Raw genomic sequence first — 16,275 nt, forward strand, 5'->3', positions numbered from 1 at the left:
AACAATGCAGTGTGAGAGTAGATGGAACTCCAAGAAAAGAGAATGAGAAAATAAAACATTCAATTACATATTCTTCTAAATTGATAGACCATAAACATGAACCATTATCTCATTGTGTTGGTAACTTTCTTGGAAAATTCACACTTTCTACCTTGTATTATAGTTCTCTATAAACATGTCCTATCCCTGAGGTTTTTTTGTTTTGTTTTGTTTTGTTTTAGACATAGTCTCATTCTGTTGTCCAGGCTGGAGTACAGTGGTGTGATCTTGGCTCACTGCAACCTGCATCTCCTGGGTTCAAGTGATTCTTCTGCCTCAGCCTCCCAAGTAGCTGGGATTACAGGCACACGCTACCATGCCCAGCTAATTTTTGTATTTTTAATAGAGATAAGGTTTCACCATGTTGGCCAGGGCCTCAAACTCCTGACCTCAGGTGATCCACCCACCTCAGCCTCCCAAAGTACTGTTACAGGCATGAGCCACTGCGCCCAACCCTATTCCTGAGTTTCTAGAGGGCCATGTCCACTTTTCTTTAAATATTCCATTACACTTAATACAGTTTTTATGCTCAGTAACTTTTTGTTGGATGAGAATGACTATCGAAGAATATTATACAGTTTTACCTTGTATTGAATGGAATATTAAGAATATTATTGTTCTTACACTTTTTTTAAATTTTCAGTGGTATGCAATCTGCCTTAGTGATGTTGGAGATTATGAAGGCATCAAGGCTAAAATTGCAAATGCATATATCATCAAGGAGCATTTTGAGGTACTGATGAATTATTCAAATTCATGAGTTTTAAAAGTCAAATTTTTGTGAATAGATTTTTGTTTTCATTATCTATTGCTGTATTTCAAACCACCTATGATAACAGTGAAGTCAAATTTTTCTGAATAGATTTTTGTTTTCATTATCTATTGCTGTATTTCAAACCACCTATGATAACAGTGGAGTAGAGCCATGACAGTTTGTTATTTCTTTTTTTTTTTTTTGAGACGGGAGTTTCGCTCTTGTCATCCAGGCTAGAGTGCAATGGTGCTATCTCAGCTCACTACAACCTCCACCTCATGGGTTCAAGCAATTCTCCTGCCTCAGCCTCCCGAGTAGCTGGGATTACAGGTGCACACCATCACATCTGGCTAATTTTTGTTTTTAGTAGAGGCGGGGTTTCACCATTTTGGCCAGGCTGGTCTCAAACTCCTGACATCAGGTGATCCACCTGCCTCGGCCTTTCAAAGTGCTGGGATTATAGGTGTGAGCCACTGTGCCCAGCTGACAGTTTGTTATTTCTTGCAATTCTGTGGGTTAACTGAGCACAGTGGCACTTCTATATTGCTTGGTATAGCTGAGGTCATTTAGACAGCTGCATTCACCTGGGCCCTCAGCTGAGACTACAGTGTCCAAGATGGCTTCTCACCTATGAGAGTTTCTCCTCACTTGTTTTTTTATCACTTAGTTGTCTAGCTCAACCTTCATTATAGCATGGTAGTTGGCTTCCAAGAATGAGTGTTCCATGGGAAAAGATCCAATGTGCAAACTTCTAGCAAGCCTCTGCTTGCATCACACTTGATAATATCCTGTTAATCTAAACAAGTCACAAGGGCAAGCCCAGTTTCTGTGGGAGAGGACCATTGACACAAGCTCCTGAATATGGAAAGCGTGGTCCAGTGTAACAGTCTTTAACACAATTGACACACCACTCCTTATAGTAATAATTCTATTTAAGATTGATATCTGTGTGTGTATTGTATGTGTGTCTTATTTAAAATATTTTCCCCCAAAGTTAATTATTTATAGTAAGCTGTTAGGTGCTAAGAATTGCATAGGAGTCTGTATATTTCTTAACATGGATGAACTTCATTGTCTCAAAAAAAAAAAAAAACTACCACAAAAATACTAGCATATTTATTTCTCTTTTGAGATTATAGGAAAGAAAAATGATGGAAACATACATAGGGATGGTGCTGAATTTGCCATTTAAATAGTTTTTCATAATTTTATGGTTTAGTGTCAATTCCTGGTTTATATAACAACTAGTGAAAAAGAATGAGTGGGAGTCCAGAGACCTAGCTTTTCTTGTTCAGGTATGGATAATAATATATACATAATAACTGACATTTTATAACAATTTACCTGTTTCACAGTTTAAAATCCTTGAAATGAGATTACGTGATGTAATCGCTGGAACCTTACATTGTAGTTGGCAGTGATACTTTCTTTCTTAGTGGCACATAAACTAATGGTGTGTCATTTTTGATATTTTAGATTCAGGGAAATACAGTAATTTTCTCAGTGGCATTAGATAAATCGCTTAATTTCTCTGTGCCTCACGATGTAGAAATACATGACATAACTTCCAAAGTGAATAATGAAGAAGTGTAGAAAATACACAAATGTATACTTTCCATTTTTTTAAAAAACAGTGAAGGTTATAGATTATAAAAAGCAATGTTTTATATAAGCTTTCAAATGTACATGTTTATATTTTAAATGGCAGTATTTAGTATTTACATATTAAAAAGATCATTTATACTACTTACATTTCAAATTCCATTATATATCTAAAGTGGTAACATCTTTGGATTATTTTTGGAAGACCAATGGCAGGAAGGATTGATTATAAAAGAGTTTGCTTGAAAGTACCCCCCTCAACCTTTCCCATAAGAAAATTAAACCCTGGCCTGGGCGGCTGCCTCCACGATGCCACTGCTCGTTGAGGGGCAGCGAGTGTGGCTGCCACAGTCTGCTGGGGACCCCATCCGAGCCCACCTGCCTCTGGAGGAAACAGCCAGATGTCTCAGAGGTCAGTCTGTTCAACAACTGGGACCCCAGGGCCTTCTGTATGTTCAGCAAAGAGAGCTCACAGTGATCTCCCCGAAGGATGGCTCCATCTCCATTCTGGGTTCTGATAATGCCACTACTTGTCACATTGTGGTCCTGTGGCACACAGGTTATGGGGCCACCTGCTTGACACATTGTGATGGAACCGACACCAAAGCTGAGGTCCCCTTGATCATGAACTCCATAAAGTCTTTTTCCGATTGCGCTCAATATGGAAGGCTGGAAGTATACCTCGTGGGAGGCTTCAGTGATGGGGGAGGCAGCTGTCACAAAAACTCACTCATTAACTTCTTAGTGAATTTGACAGGCAAGAAGATGACATTCACTTAGTGATATTATGATTATGTGTGACAGAATTAAATGACCGGGAAGAAAACGAATACCACTTTCTAGTAATACATGGCATTGCTGTCAACTTAAGACTGCAAAGATTTACAGAGCCTCCTCTCTTTTTTTTGTTTGAGACAGAGTCTCCTCTGTTGCCCAGGCTGGGGTGCAGTGGTGTGATCTCGGCTTACTGCAACCTCTGCTTCCAGGTTTCAAGTGATTCTCCTGCCTCAGCCTCCCAAGTAGCTGGGATTACAGGTGCCCACTGCCACACCCGGCTAATTTTTGTATTTTTAGTAGAGACAGGGTTTCACCGTGTTGGCCAGGCTGGTCTCAAACTCCTGACCTCAAGTGATCCGCCCACCTCAGCCTCCCAAAATGCTGAGATTACAGGCATAAGCCACCGTGCCTGGCCTACAGAGCCTCCTTTCAAGATCGAGGTCTGGAGGAGCAGCTGCATGCCGCGTGAGCTTTAGCAGGAGGACCAATGATTAGCATTTATGATGCAAAGACAGAACAACTTCGTATAGGACAGTACTCCTGGACACCGTTTCCACATGTGGATTTCTGCTTGCAGCAAGATGACAAGCAAATACTAGAGAATCTTTCCACTTCGTGTCTGGCCGAGCCACCCCACTTTGTTGAACATATTAGATCTACCTTGATGTTTTTTTAAAAAAATACCGCTCCAACTAACACACTGTTTCCTAGAAATAAAGCCCTACTCTACAAAAAAAAAAATGAAGATTGCTTGTGGGAAAAGATCTCTTCTCCAGGAAGCTAAAAAAAAAATAGGAATTACCAAAGAAAGCAGAACCTTCTTGGCCTGACGGAGACCATTGGTGGGGCCAGCAAGAATCCAAATTTGGAACCTACATCCATTGGGTCTTAGGTCATCTCCTTCCTTCCTCAGTGTTTCTCAAATGACTTTCAAAAGAAAACCTTATTTTGGCAAAGGCAAAAAAAAAAAAAAGGAAAATTAAACCCTGATCCCCCCAGGCATCCATTGTGATGAATTAACTTCCTTCCTATGCATCTAGAATGGGACTACAGTATCTCTGTATCATTCTTAGGAAATGGAAAAAAATAGTTACTTATACAATTTTTTTGTAGGGCTTAATTTTTAGTGGAACTCCCAATTGGGAAAGGTTGCTTAGGGCATTAAGTTGCATATAAACATGTTAAGATACTTATTTACTTTTTACCACAACCTTATGAGTTAAGTACATGACTTTTCTATAAAAGAGAAAAAACTCAGTCGTGGTAAGAATATAGATCTTGCAACCAGTTCAAGGTCATTAAACTGTGACTCGATTCCTGGCAGTCTGGTTTCAGAGACCATGCTCTTAACCATTACAAATATTTGAAAATGTGTACCTCACACATTACTAAACTGAAAGCAAAAATGTGGGTTTATAGAAAAGCATAAACTAGGAAATCTTAACTTTTTCAAAAAGAGTCCTTTTAATATGAACAACATGAATCTGTAAGATTTCTTTAGTGGTTTTCAACAAAATAATGGATAAAAGGAGGAACAGTTTCTTTAAAGGTATTCTGTAGTTTATGCTTTACACTAATTCACATAGTAAATATAAATTAGGGAGATTCAACATATTTTACATTGCATATAATTATTCTATTAATATTCTATAAACTGTATTTTTCCTTTGGTAAGTACAGATGGGGAAGTTGAACAAAATCTGCATACAAGAAGAGACTTTCTAAAAATAGAAGACTTTCTAAAATCTGCATAGAAGAGACTTTCTAAAATTACATTTTTTCTAAAAAACTAAAATGCACTTTTCTTCTTTAGGAAAGAATGACTTTTATTCAGTATTCATCTACAATTTGCCAAGAAAGTACTTCCTTATCCATTTTTCCTTTAATCTGGAAGAAACATTAAGAGCTGTAGATTAATTTGCAAAATTTAATTTATGTATTTCATGTTTTTTCTCATCTTGATAGACACTATAAATATCTGAACCATACAAAATAGTAACCTTAGTACAAGTCATTAATAGTGTTTTGAAATGAATTTAATCAAAGAATCAGGAGGAAGAAAGTTGATATTATAATGGGAGAATTGAAACACACAATTGCATTTTTTAAAAAATCATGGCTTCAGCAAACACAGTAAAGCACTTATTGGTGTTTAGAAAACAAATATGATTTATTTTTCTCATTTCTTGTTAGAAAGCAATTGAACTGAACCCTAAAGATGCTACTTCAATTCACCTTATGGGTATTTGGTAAGAAAATTTCTTTAAATATTTCAGTAGTATTTAGTGTGATATTATTTTGTAGTATGTATATCTTTTGCATATATAAAAAGATATTAAATATTTTAAAATATTATCTGACAGAGCTTAGAGTGCTAAATCCATTAACTAGCACTCGTATATGTATTGTTAGAACATACTAAATTTGATTATGACCATGTTAAACATTGTTATTCAGATCATTTAGAAACATGTACAGACTGAAAAGACTATTCTTATCTACCATGTTAAATGAAATTAATGTAACTATAGTAAAACAGTAGAATGCCCCAAGAGGGTCTTTGTATCTTCAAAATGTGTCAGATACAGTCTTGATTAATCTGGGGAACCATATAATCCGATTTTCAATCTTTCTATTTTTATGTGATCTTATGTCCACTGTAGATTATTATTTTGCTGGTATGAGGCTTTATCAAAGTATTATGTACTTGATGGTTTAAGAGTCTGTTTTGAGATAGATGGGATACTCTTTTGAGTATAGCCTGCAGAGCTGAATATTTACTGCCATCTAAGAAGGGTACCAGTGTAAACTGTCCTGTATCAAACTCTTTTAAAAGAGAAATACATTCTTCAGGATAAAGGACATATTAAGCTAATACTCACTCACTGAGGATTAATGATAATTGAGGGGCAGTCACTAAGTCAGATGCTAGTAAGCAAACCCAAATGAAATAGCAATTTCTGCCTTAAGGACTTCAGACCCTAGTCAAAGATCCAACACTTTCTTTCCTATTTATTTCTGAAAAGTTGTAAAGATCTTTGGAGGTTAATCATTTGCTTTGCCCCTTTAAAAATGGATTTATGTTGTTGGTTGCTGTTACTTATACATTTGATGTTTAGCTTTGTCATTTTTCTTGAGTAAGGTTTAACTTCTCTGAGTTTTTCTTATATGAAAAATAGGGGAAATTATCCTATCTCATATATAATTGTTACAAGGAATAAATGAGAGAATCAGCCCAGTACCTGGTACAATGTACTCAGTGGTAGATGTATATTATATTACTGTTATTAGTATGACTGCTTACTATTTATATTTAATCACAAAATACACCCCCCAGCTAAAGGATCACTATGTCAGTCTCTGGATTACCTAGTAGATATCATATAAAGCACAAGTTGTTTAAACATACAGTAAAAGATTCCTTTTATAGTATTAAGATGCTTAGTTAACTTTAAGAGAAAAGAAGGTACAATTTGAATGTATAAAATTGTTTTATTTCCCTGTAGGTGCTATACATTTGCTGAAATGCCTTGGTATCAAAGAAGAATTGCTAAAATGCTGTTTGCAACTCCTCCTAGTTCCACCTATGAGAAGGTAGTATGATGTCCTTTGTTAAGTTAGTACCGATTGCTTAACCACAGCGCCATTCTACTGTGTGTTCACACATGTGGAGCTCTGATTCAGTGGGGGACTTGAGCAATTTCTAATGATCCAATTCAACTGTGTTATCACAAGGCTTAAAACTTATTATCCTTGACTGGTGAGGGGTTTTCTTTTTCCCCGTTAGGTGACTGGCTGGTAATTCTGGAATACTGTCATCTAAAATGGCTTGTGGCTAAAATCTACCTTCATTTTCTGTTTGAAATCTAAACTATATTGAGGTCATAAAATAGAACAAGAAATACAGCATCTGTTACCCAGCATGTTTTAGCTATATTATACACAATAACAGAAAAGCACATGCTTTACTGATAAAAGAAGAACACTCATTATAACTTTTATTTTAAAAAGCATATGAAAGGTTCATATTCTCTCATATTTTCAAGGCCTTTTGCTTTTCTTGTTAAAAATAAAATTTGAGAGGAATTTCTGGTTAAACTTTGGGTTTACTCATCACAAGCTTTTCAGAGTAAGAAAACAGGCAATTGAAAAAGCTGTACTTGTATTATTTACATTAGAACAAGGAGCTTTTTTTTCTTTCTGGGAAGCTATAATGTAGAAATTGATGTAAAAAAATAGTCGTATTCTTTACACACAGTTGAGAAATATTATTAAAATAATGCACTTTGGTGGCATTATTTTATAATACATTATTTTATAATGGCATTATTAAAATAATGCCCATTTGCTGGACTCGGTGGCTCACGCCTGTAATGCCAGCATTTTGGAAGGCTGAGGTTGGTGGATCAGTCGAGCCCGGGAGTTTGAGACCAGCCTGGGCAATGTGGCAAAACCTCTGCAAGAAAAATACAAAAGTTAGCCAGGTGTGGTGGCCTGCGCCTGTAGTCCCAGTTACTCAGCTAAGCTGAGGGAGAAGGATCACTGGAGCCTGGGAGGCCAAGGCTGCAATAAACAGTGATTGCGCCATAGCATTCCAGCCTGGGCAACAGAGTGAGACCCTGTTTTTTTTTTTTTTTAAAACAGGTCATTTTAAGGACAAAAAATATAGTCAGCTCTACTTTATCAAATTAGTTATGTTTCTAGAAATCAAATGTCATTAGAGAATGCATTACAAAAACAGCTTAAGTAGGACAAAAAGAGTTTCAGACTTAAAATAACATTGTATGTAGGAATTTCAATGATGGACTCTTAAAAATTCAATAGTGCAACCTGAATAAATTCAGCTTTTGATTATATTTTGTTTTTACTAGAAATCACTAGTTATGATTTAAGAGAACTGTCAAAATAGCTGAGTTACACGTGATAATGTTCTTTCCTTTCTGTATATGATGTTAGTTTGGTACAAGTTCTAAACAGCAACCAAGTTATTACCAGAAGTAGTCCATATATTGTAATCTTGATGATGATTGAAGTGTTACGTTCACTTTGGGTGTTAACTCTCACTGTTGAAGAAGTGACCATTATTTTAAGATGATTTATTTCCTGACTTTAGCAATAGATCTTGGAGACAATGCTTTTTTAATATTGTCTTCTTTAATCTTTTTTATTATGTTTGGGCTCTTTGTGTTTTTGACAGGCCTTAGGCTACTTTCACAGGGCAGAACAAGGTAAGGTATTTTTGATTACACATATTAATATAGTTAAAATTGTATGAATGCTGAATATATACTATAATAGCAATTTCTAAAGCAGTTGTTTATTCTGTTATACTTGTTTTTGTGCTAGATATTGTAAAACAATTTTTAAAGTCTTTATTCAGTAAAGATGACCTGAATGAGAAATAGGCTGCTATTGAACTTAGAGCTGCAGTTCTGGAATGTCTATCATTTGATGTAATTGAGCCTTCCTTTGTGAGAGGAGTCTCTGACATGGTAGTTGTCTTATTCAAGACTGCACATATTGGCCAGATGTGGTGGCTAACACTTGTAATCCCAGCACTTTGGGAGGCCAAGGCAGGAGGATCACTTGAACCCAGGAGTTTGAGACCAGCCTGGGCAACATAGTGAGACCTCATCTCTACCAAAAAATAAAAATAAAAATTAGCCAGGTGTGGTAGCACACACCTGTAGTCCCAGCGACTCAGGAGGCTGAGGCAGGAAGGTCACTTGAGCCCAGGAGTTCCAGGCTACAATGAGCTGTGATTGCACCACTGCACTACAGCCTGGGCCACAGAGTGAGACCTGTCTGAAAAAAACAAAAACAGATTATGCATCTCATTAGAGGCATTTAAATGGGAATTCTGCTATTCAGCCAGGCTAGTTCTATTGCAGATATTGTGAAAAAGAGTTTCAGGTTATGTTTGTTTTGAAAAAATGACTAGTCCTATGAAACTACCACCAGCCCATCCTAAATTTATCCTTTTTAATATTCATACACTAAGTGGGGGAGATGAGACATAAGCATCTGATACCAAATAGACCATAAAAACCATTGAAATATATTCTATGAAACGTAATCAGGAGAAGATTAAGAAGATACCATGTTTATTAAATTTGAGATCCCACACATAATGTTCATCTCATGATAACAGTTATCTTCTACAGAATTTTATCTGAATGTTTTATCTCTGTAATTCATCAATTCTGATTTATTCATTATTACCTTCTACTGATACCCTCTCTTGATCATACTGTTTCACATATCATGAATATGAATCTAGGAATGACTTTTTAACAAATTTAAAAGTTAATTACAAAGTAAAAATATAGGACCTTAGAGACTTAAGGGTTGGGGGTGTTGAGAAAAACATGGTCCTACCCTCATGGAGCTAAAATAATCCCTGGTAACTTCAATCATTCTTCAGTGACCTTACCTTATTTCTTTCTGGTCCATATTCAGTTCAGAAGCTCCTCCGATGCCCTTAGTATCTTTTATTTCTCCAGTGACACTTATCACTCAATACTATGAACATTTACACGTGTAAGACTGTACATTCAGAGAAGATGGGGACTTTGTCTTTTCTGGCTCACAATTGCACACTCATTACTTGGTACAATGCTTGGCAAATTTGTTGAATGACTGAGTAAATAGATGAATGTTCGGATGAATGAATATACGAATATATTTAACCCCAGGACAACTTAAGTATATCAACATGGCATCACACAAATCTGCTCAAATAAAAGAAGTAAAACAATTTTGGTTAAGGAGCAAATGGAGTTAATCATTAATTGTATACAGGAAAAAGTATGCTTTGAATACAGAGGATCTCAGATTGTCAGGAGGACACTTTGTGAAGAATTAAGTTGGTGAGGTAGTTCTATGCTTTCATTCATAGGCTTTCTATTTATGCCTTTCTCTCAGCCAAGAATGTTCTCCACTTTTTTTTTTTTTTTGGTTTCGCATAGCACTTCAAAGTTTGTATATCTAGTAAAGCATTCCTTTCATTTTTATATTACATTTAGTTGTGTTCATGTTTCTCTCTCCTTTTTGTTATAAAGTTGAAAAAAACAGAGGTTTTGTTTCATCCTCTATGTTTAAGTATAGCTGACATCCAGTAAATGTTGATCAAATATATATATGTCACCATCATTATTTCATTCACTTATTCAGCCGATGTACACTGAATGTATGTTATGTTTCACACACTGTTGTAGGCACTTGGGGTACCATAGGGAACTAAAGAGATTAAAAAGAGTATCACTGTCCTCAAATAGCATACATTCTATCAGGAGCTTCAGCTTCTCATCTATAAAATGGAGATACCTACTTATAAAGTTGTGAAAATGAGAAATGTGTATGATGCAGTGCCTAGCACATTTGTAGATGTTTATTAATTGGTAATTATTATTTTATAAATATTTGTTTGAGATATAAACAGTTGAACAAAAGAGAATTCCCATTAGTCTAATCACTGATTGACCACACAAATTTATTGAAATTTAGACCTCAGAATCAAACCTTTAAAAATAAAAGTAACACTGTTTCATCTGAGATCATTTTTTCTTTCTTATGTGCAGTGGATCCAAACTTCTACAGCAAAAACTTACTTCTTTTAGGAAAGACATACTTGAAACTACACAACAAAAAGCTTGCTGCTTTCTGGCTAATGAAAGCCAAGGACTATCCAGCACACACAGAGGAGGATAAACAGGTAAAACATCTCCCATAAAGTAAGGCAGAAAGGTTTTGAGGCACTATTAAATGGTGAATTAAGAACTTCTTTAAAAGCATAATTTTCTAAATGCATAATATTGTTGAAAACAAGTATGTTCATTTCAAGTATATATTGATTGACATTTATATTTCTATATAGGAAATGTTTAGTTACTATCACCAGGTGGATGTTACGGGTTGCCTGCTACAATGCAGAATTATTCCTGTTTGACACACATGGCAGATCGAATTAACATTTCTAAAACATAAAAGTCATGGGATGTGTACTAAAGTGGAAGAGCTGAGAGTCCCATCTGGTCACTGTCAAGAAATTTTATTGTTATAATGTCCTATCTGGTTTTTGGAAACTCTTAGAAACCCCACTTATAAACTTAAATTTCACAAGTTAGTCTCTTAGCTCTCCTGTTTACTTATAACATGTATTTTTCCATTTTAGATACAGACAGAAGCTGCTCAGTTGCTTACAAGTTTCAGTGAGAAGAATTGAGAACTTTTCAGAGAAGATGTATGAAATAGCTAATAAACATTGCCTTTTCTTTTAATTCTAAACTTAATATATGAACTATAACTGTTCTACGGCTTTTTAAATGTTGTGACCATTTAACAGTGTAAATATAAAAAATTCTAGGCTTCTTCACAAATAATAAGGTAAAAGAAATAATCGCCATAAGAATGGTAGAAATAAGTCTCCATGGCTCAGGCAGAGATTATTTTGCATCCTGGATACCAGCAATGCAAAATGGTATGAGATTTCTAAGGATTAATCACATTGGGATGGGAGATCAAGCAAAGAAAGCTTTGTAGAGGAGGGGAAATGGGGATATACAGGGGGATGGATTTTCAAGTTGGATTGATTCTAAGTTGAAATCTTGCAGAGAAGGTGTGAAAGTGGTTAGGATGTTGTGGGTTCCTGACATAAAGTAGTTAAATGATATATCTTGGAGCTAACCTGTGTAAGTAAAGAACTAAGTCAGGAGATGACTAAAATGGAGTAGTTTCCTTTTTTATTTTTTTGAGACAGAGTCTCACTTTGTCATCCAGGCTGGCGTGCAGTGGCACAGTCTCGGCCCACTGCAGCCTCCGCCTCCCGGGTTCAAGTGATTCTCCTGCCTTAGCTTCCTGAGTGGCTGGGATTACAGGTTGTACCACCACACTCGGCTAACTTTTGTATTTTTGGTAGAGATGGGGTTTTGCCATGTTGGCTAGGCTGGTCTCAAACTCCTGGCCTCAAGTGATCTGCCTGCCTCGGCCTCCCAGAGTGCTGGGATTACAGGCGTGAGCCACGGCACCTGGCCAGTTTACTTTAAATGTGGTGTAGTCTCATGGTAGACTGAATTTGTCATCAGACGCAAATTTCCATTCCCTAATGGAATGGAAGGAACACAAAACTTAAGAGTGAAATGGAATACTAAGATGTTTTTAAATAGGCAGGACTCTGTTACTCCTTTGAGGCTGGAGTGCCACCACTGCAAAATCTTTTTAAAAGTTTTGTAAAAAGGAGCATCTTGAATCCACTTAGATAAAGAGAGACTGTGTGTGTAGGTGGATTTTTCCCAAAGGATTTGGGAATTGTAATGTTACAATGAACTGTATGGATATGTTTGTCATGTACATTTTCAAACAAAAAGGAAAACTGAAAGTAGTGATCTTTGTACACCCATCTCTTAGATTCAGTGATTTTGCTATATAGCCCTTATCTGAAATACGTGGGACTAGAAGAAGCATTTTGGATTTGGGATGTTTGTCCAAATTTTGGAATACCTGCATACACACAATAAGATATCTTGGAGATGGGACGCAAGTTTAAACACAAAATAATTCACTTGTTTCATATATACCTTATGCACATAGCTTGAAGGTAACTATATAATATTATTTTTAATAATTTTGTGCATTGAGACAAAGTTTGCATACCTTGAACCATCAGAAAGCAAAGGTGTCGTTATCTCAGCCACTCATGTGGGCAATTTGTGGTTGTTTGATGTCACCATCATTCCTGACTGAATGTATATGCTACCAATAAGCAGTTATTTTCTTACACTTATTCATGCATAAGTACTTAACAGTAAAAAATGACATAACTCGCATAGGAACAAGGATGGCAAAAAAAAAAAATATGACATACCGCTGATACAGTGAAAAAATAATGTGGTCAGGGTAGCTAGGCAACAGTAGCATCACCAGACACCTGTATCAGCTGTTTAACGGCAACAACAATGGCAGGCTTTCAGTCTCCCACTTATGATGCTGTATTTTAAAAGGTTATTGTATACTGTATTTTATTTTTGTAGGTGAAGAGAAACAGAAGCAGCTGAAGGGCCAGGAAGTGGGTCTTTCTAGGGATGTGGTGGCATTCTGCTGGATGGCTTTTTAAAATGGGTTTTTTCCTTTAGGGAGACTGAATAAACTGTGTTGTGCACCTGCATTTTGACTGTGACCTGTTACATGAGGTCAGATGTGGAATTTTCTACCTGTAGCATCATTTTGGCGCTCAGAAAGTTCTGAATTATGGAGCACGAATTTCAGGTTCCAGATTTTTGGATTCAGGGATGTTCAACCTGTATTTATATGTGTGTGTTTGTGTGTGTATAGACACATATATTTCTAAACCTTTTGAAACTGATTGCAAGCATCATAATAGTTCACCCCAAATGTGTCAGCATGCATTGTCCCAGAATAAAGACATCTTCCTAAACAAACACAAGACCATTATCACAACTGGAAAAGTTAACAATTCTCTAACATCATCTAATATCTACCCATATTCAAATTTTCTCAAATGTCCCCAAGATGTCTCATGCTTTCTAAAATCAGGATCCAAAGATTATACACTGCATTTGATTTGTTGCTAATCTTTCCATCCACAACAGTTCCCCATCTTTTTCTTCTTGCAACATTGACTTTGTGAATAGGCCCGTCCAGTTGTCACAGATTCTTTCGCATTCCAGATTGGCCTAATTGACCACACTTTGAGAACCACTGTTCCAACTTACTTATTTCCAGGACTCAAATTAGTTCTATTAGCTCTTTGCCTGACTTTCACATTTATCACTTACTGATTTTTCTTCTAGCCTTTTTGTTTCATTTTCTTGGCTCTTTTCATTTATATCTTCCATATCCCTTATTTTACATTTGGTTGTATCTATTCTTCCTTAGATACTTTATAATTGCCTTCACGTCTGGTATGTGTTTGTCTTTTTCTCCGAATTTTTTTCCTGATTTTAGCCAGTCATTCACATCTGCATTTTGTTTGTCCAGTTCTGAGTTTTTAAGTTGCTATTTTGGATTTTTTTCATATCATCTAATAATTTAATTCATATTAGCATATTGTGTTAAAGTTTACTCTCCTTTTTCTAATTTTCAATTTTCTCTTTAGAGTGATTTTTTTTTTTTTCCCTAGGGATGTAATTTTATGTTGAGTTACCAGCAATCTAGGTCATCAAATGGGAAGAAAGGGTCTGGGTTAGTTCAAGAATATTTTCTGCTTAGTTGTTTTTTGTGAGATCAGGTATCATTCAGTAATAAAGCTTTTTATGGAGGTGAGGTTTTACCTCCTGATTCCTTATTAGAACTTTAAAAAATACTTTTACTTTCAAAAAATCATAGATTCACAAATTGAAAAAAAAAAAAAAAAAAAAAGAGGTCCTGTGTACCTTTCTCTCAGCCTGTCCCAGTGCTAACATCTTATATAACCTGTAGTACAATAGCAAAACCTGGAAACTGACATTGGTACAGACCACAGACCTTAGTAAATTTTACCACTTTTAAATGCTCTTGTGTGTATCCACATGTAGATTTTTGTAACTGCCACCATCATCAAGATACAGACCTGTTCCATCATTGCAAAGATCCCTAGTGCTGTCCCTTTATAGTCACACCCATCCACCTCCTCTCCCCCATCCATCCCTAACTCTGACAGCACTAATCTGTTCTCCATAATTTTGTTATTTCAACAATGTTATACAAATGGAATCATACAGTGAGACCCTGTGATACTTTTTTTCACTCAGCATAATTCCCTTGAGACCTAAAAGTTCTATCAATCAATAGTTTGTTCCCTTTTAGAGTTGACTAGTATTTCATTGTATGGACATACCATATCAACCATATGCTGAGGGGCATTTAGGTTATTCCTGATTTTTGGCTATTACAAATAAAGCTGCTATGAGCATTATATGCAGGTTTTTATGTCTACATAGATTTTATCTCTCTGGGATACATGCCCAGGAGTGTGGCTACTGGGTCCTTTTATCTTCATTTTTCCCCTTTACTCTCTTGAGCGTTAGGTTTCTTCTGCAAGACATGGTGCCTTCCCAAGATTCTGATTCTGTGCACTAAGTCTCTTCCATTTGACTTCCCAGGAGCCTGATTCCCCACGTGTCACACTGGTTCGTGACGTTTCCCCACTAAGGGTGAGACCCATTACTGAGAACAAACCCCAGGAATCCCTTACATTCTCCTTCCCGTGCAGCCCCCACCTGATTCTGTGCTTGTGTGGATTCCAGAGCTGACTGCTGGATTGAGATGCTATTTCCCCACGTACATGTATATAGAAGTTGGTAGTACTCTGTCTTCTAAGTGTATTACATACATAGGCTATATCTCTCCATTATAGATGTTTCCTTCCTTCCTTTTGAGGATATGAGTAGAATACTGATTTTGGAAAATGGCCATGATTCTGTAAGAACCTAAAAGCTCTCAATTTCTCGATGGCCAAGTTATCTCAACTGAGGTTTTAATCATGGGCTGTGTACTAGCTGTGGAGGTTGTAAAAATGACTTCTCTCATACTCACTTTCCTCATGTATAAAATAAGCATCATTAAAGACAGCCCCACCAATTTCATGGAATTGTAAGGATCAAGAGAATAATTTATGTAAAGGATTTACCATGAATACCAGTAAATACAACTACTATTATCTCTGATTTTGTTCTTGGTTGAGAATTCAGGAGAGAAATTTTGGAATTTAGGAGATGTCACTTTTGGACTTAGATCAAATCCTCAGTTGACCTAAATCTTGGCTTTTAAGGCCAACTGAGTGTTACAGGAGAACTTTTATTTGTGTATTTCAACAGAGGAAGATTTTTACTTCTGCAACATCCACCAAATCATCTTAGGTTCAACCAAACATTCAGACTTAACAAGTCTACAATAGGCTGTCTTTGGCACCAATCTACTCAGAAGGCTATAGGACAGGAACCACAGCTCACCAGCAGGACAATTTTGAACCTCCTTTCAGAAGACAGTCTTCTAACAGCCATCTACGCAATGGTATCTCCCCAGGTGACAGCTCATGGTCCTCCTTAAAGGACATGCAATTACGAGAGTTTTCCACTCAGGTATGCCCAAAGCTGTGGCTTTCTGTC

General features: G+C 36.4%; 1 protein-coding gene and 1 pseudogene across 4 annotated transcripts in view; both read left to right on the top strand.

Annotated features, from left to right (window-relative positions):
* RMDN1 (regulator of microtubule dynamics 1) overlaps positions 1-16,275 on the top strand; it is a 44,669-nt gene that overhangs the window by 26,155 nt on the left and 2,239 nt on the right. Inside the window, exons 5-10 of one of the 3 annotated variants that reach the window (XR_004026142.1) lie at positions 683-772; positions 5,366-5,421; positions 6,679-6,766; positions 8,370-8,400; positions 10,753-10,886; positions 11,346-16,248. Coding sequence is in view for 1 of the 3 variants with exons in the window: in XM_003268269.4 (XP_003268317.1) it covers positions 683-772; positions 5,366-5,421; positions 6,679-6,766; positions 8,370-8,400; positions 10,753-10,886; positions 11,346-11,396 (450 nt within the window). In the remaining 2 variants the exon portion in view is untranslated. Of the gene's footprint in view, positions 1-682; positions 773-5,365; positions 5,422-6,678; positions 6,767-8,369; positions 8,401-10,752; positions 16,249-16,275 lie in introns of those variants that run through there. The other 2 variants (XM_003268269.4, XR_004026141.1) reach the window with 2 other exon arrangements.
* On the top strand, positions 1,958-6,667 carry LOC100582054 (annotated as a pseudogene). The gene is made up of 2 exons (XR_121963.4): positions 1,958-3,278; positions 3,587-6,667. The product of XR_121963.4 is annotated as a protein N-terminal asparagine amidohydrolase-like (transcript).

The sequence above is a fragment of the Nomascus leucogenys genome, chromosome 16 (assembly GCF_006542625.1).
Source record: "Nomascus leucogenys isolate Asia chromosome 16, Asia_NLE_v1, whole genome shotgun sequence".
Classification (NCBI taxonomy): Eukaryota; Metazoa; Chordata; class Mammalia; order Primates; family Hylobatidae; genus Nomascus; species Nomascus leucogenys.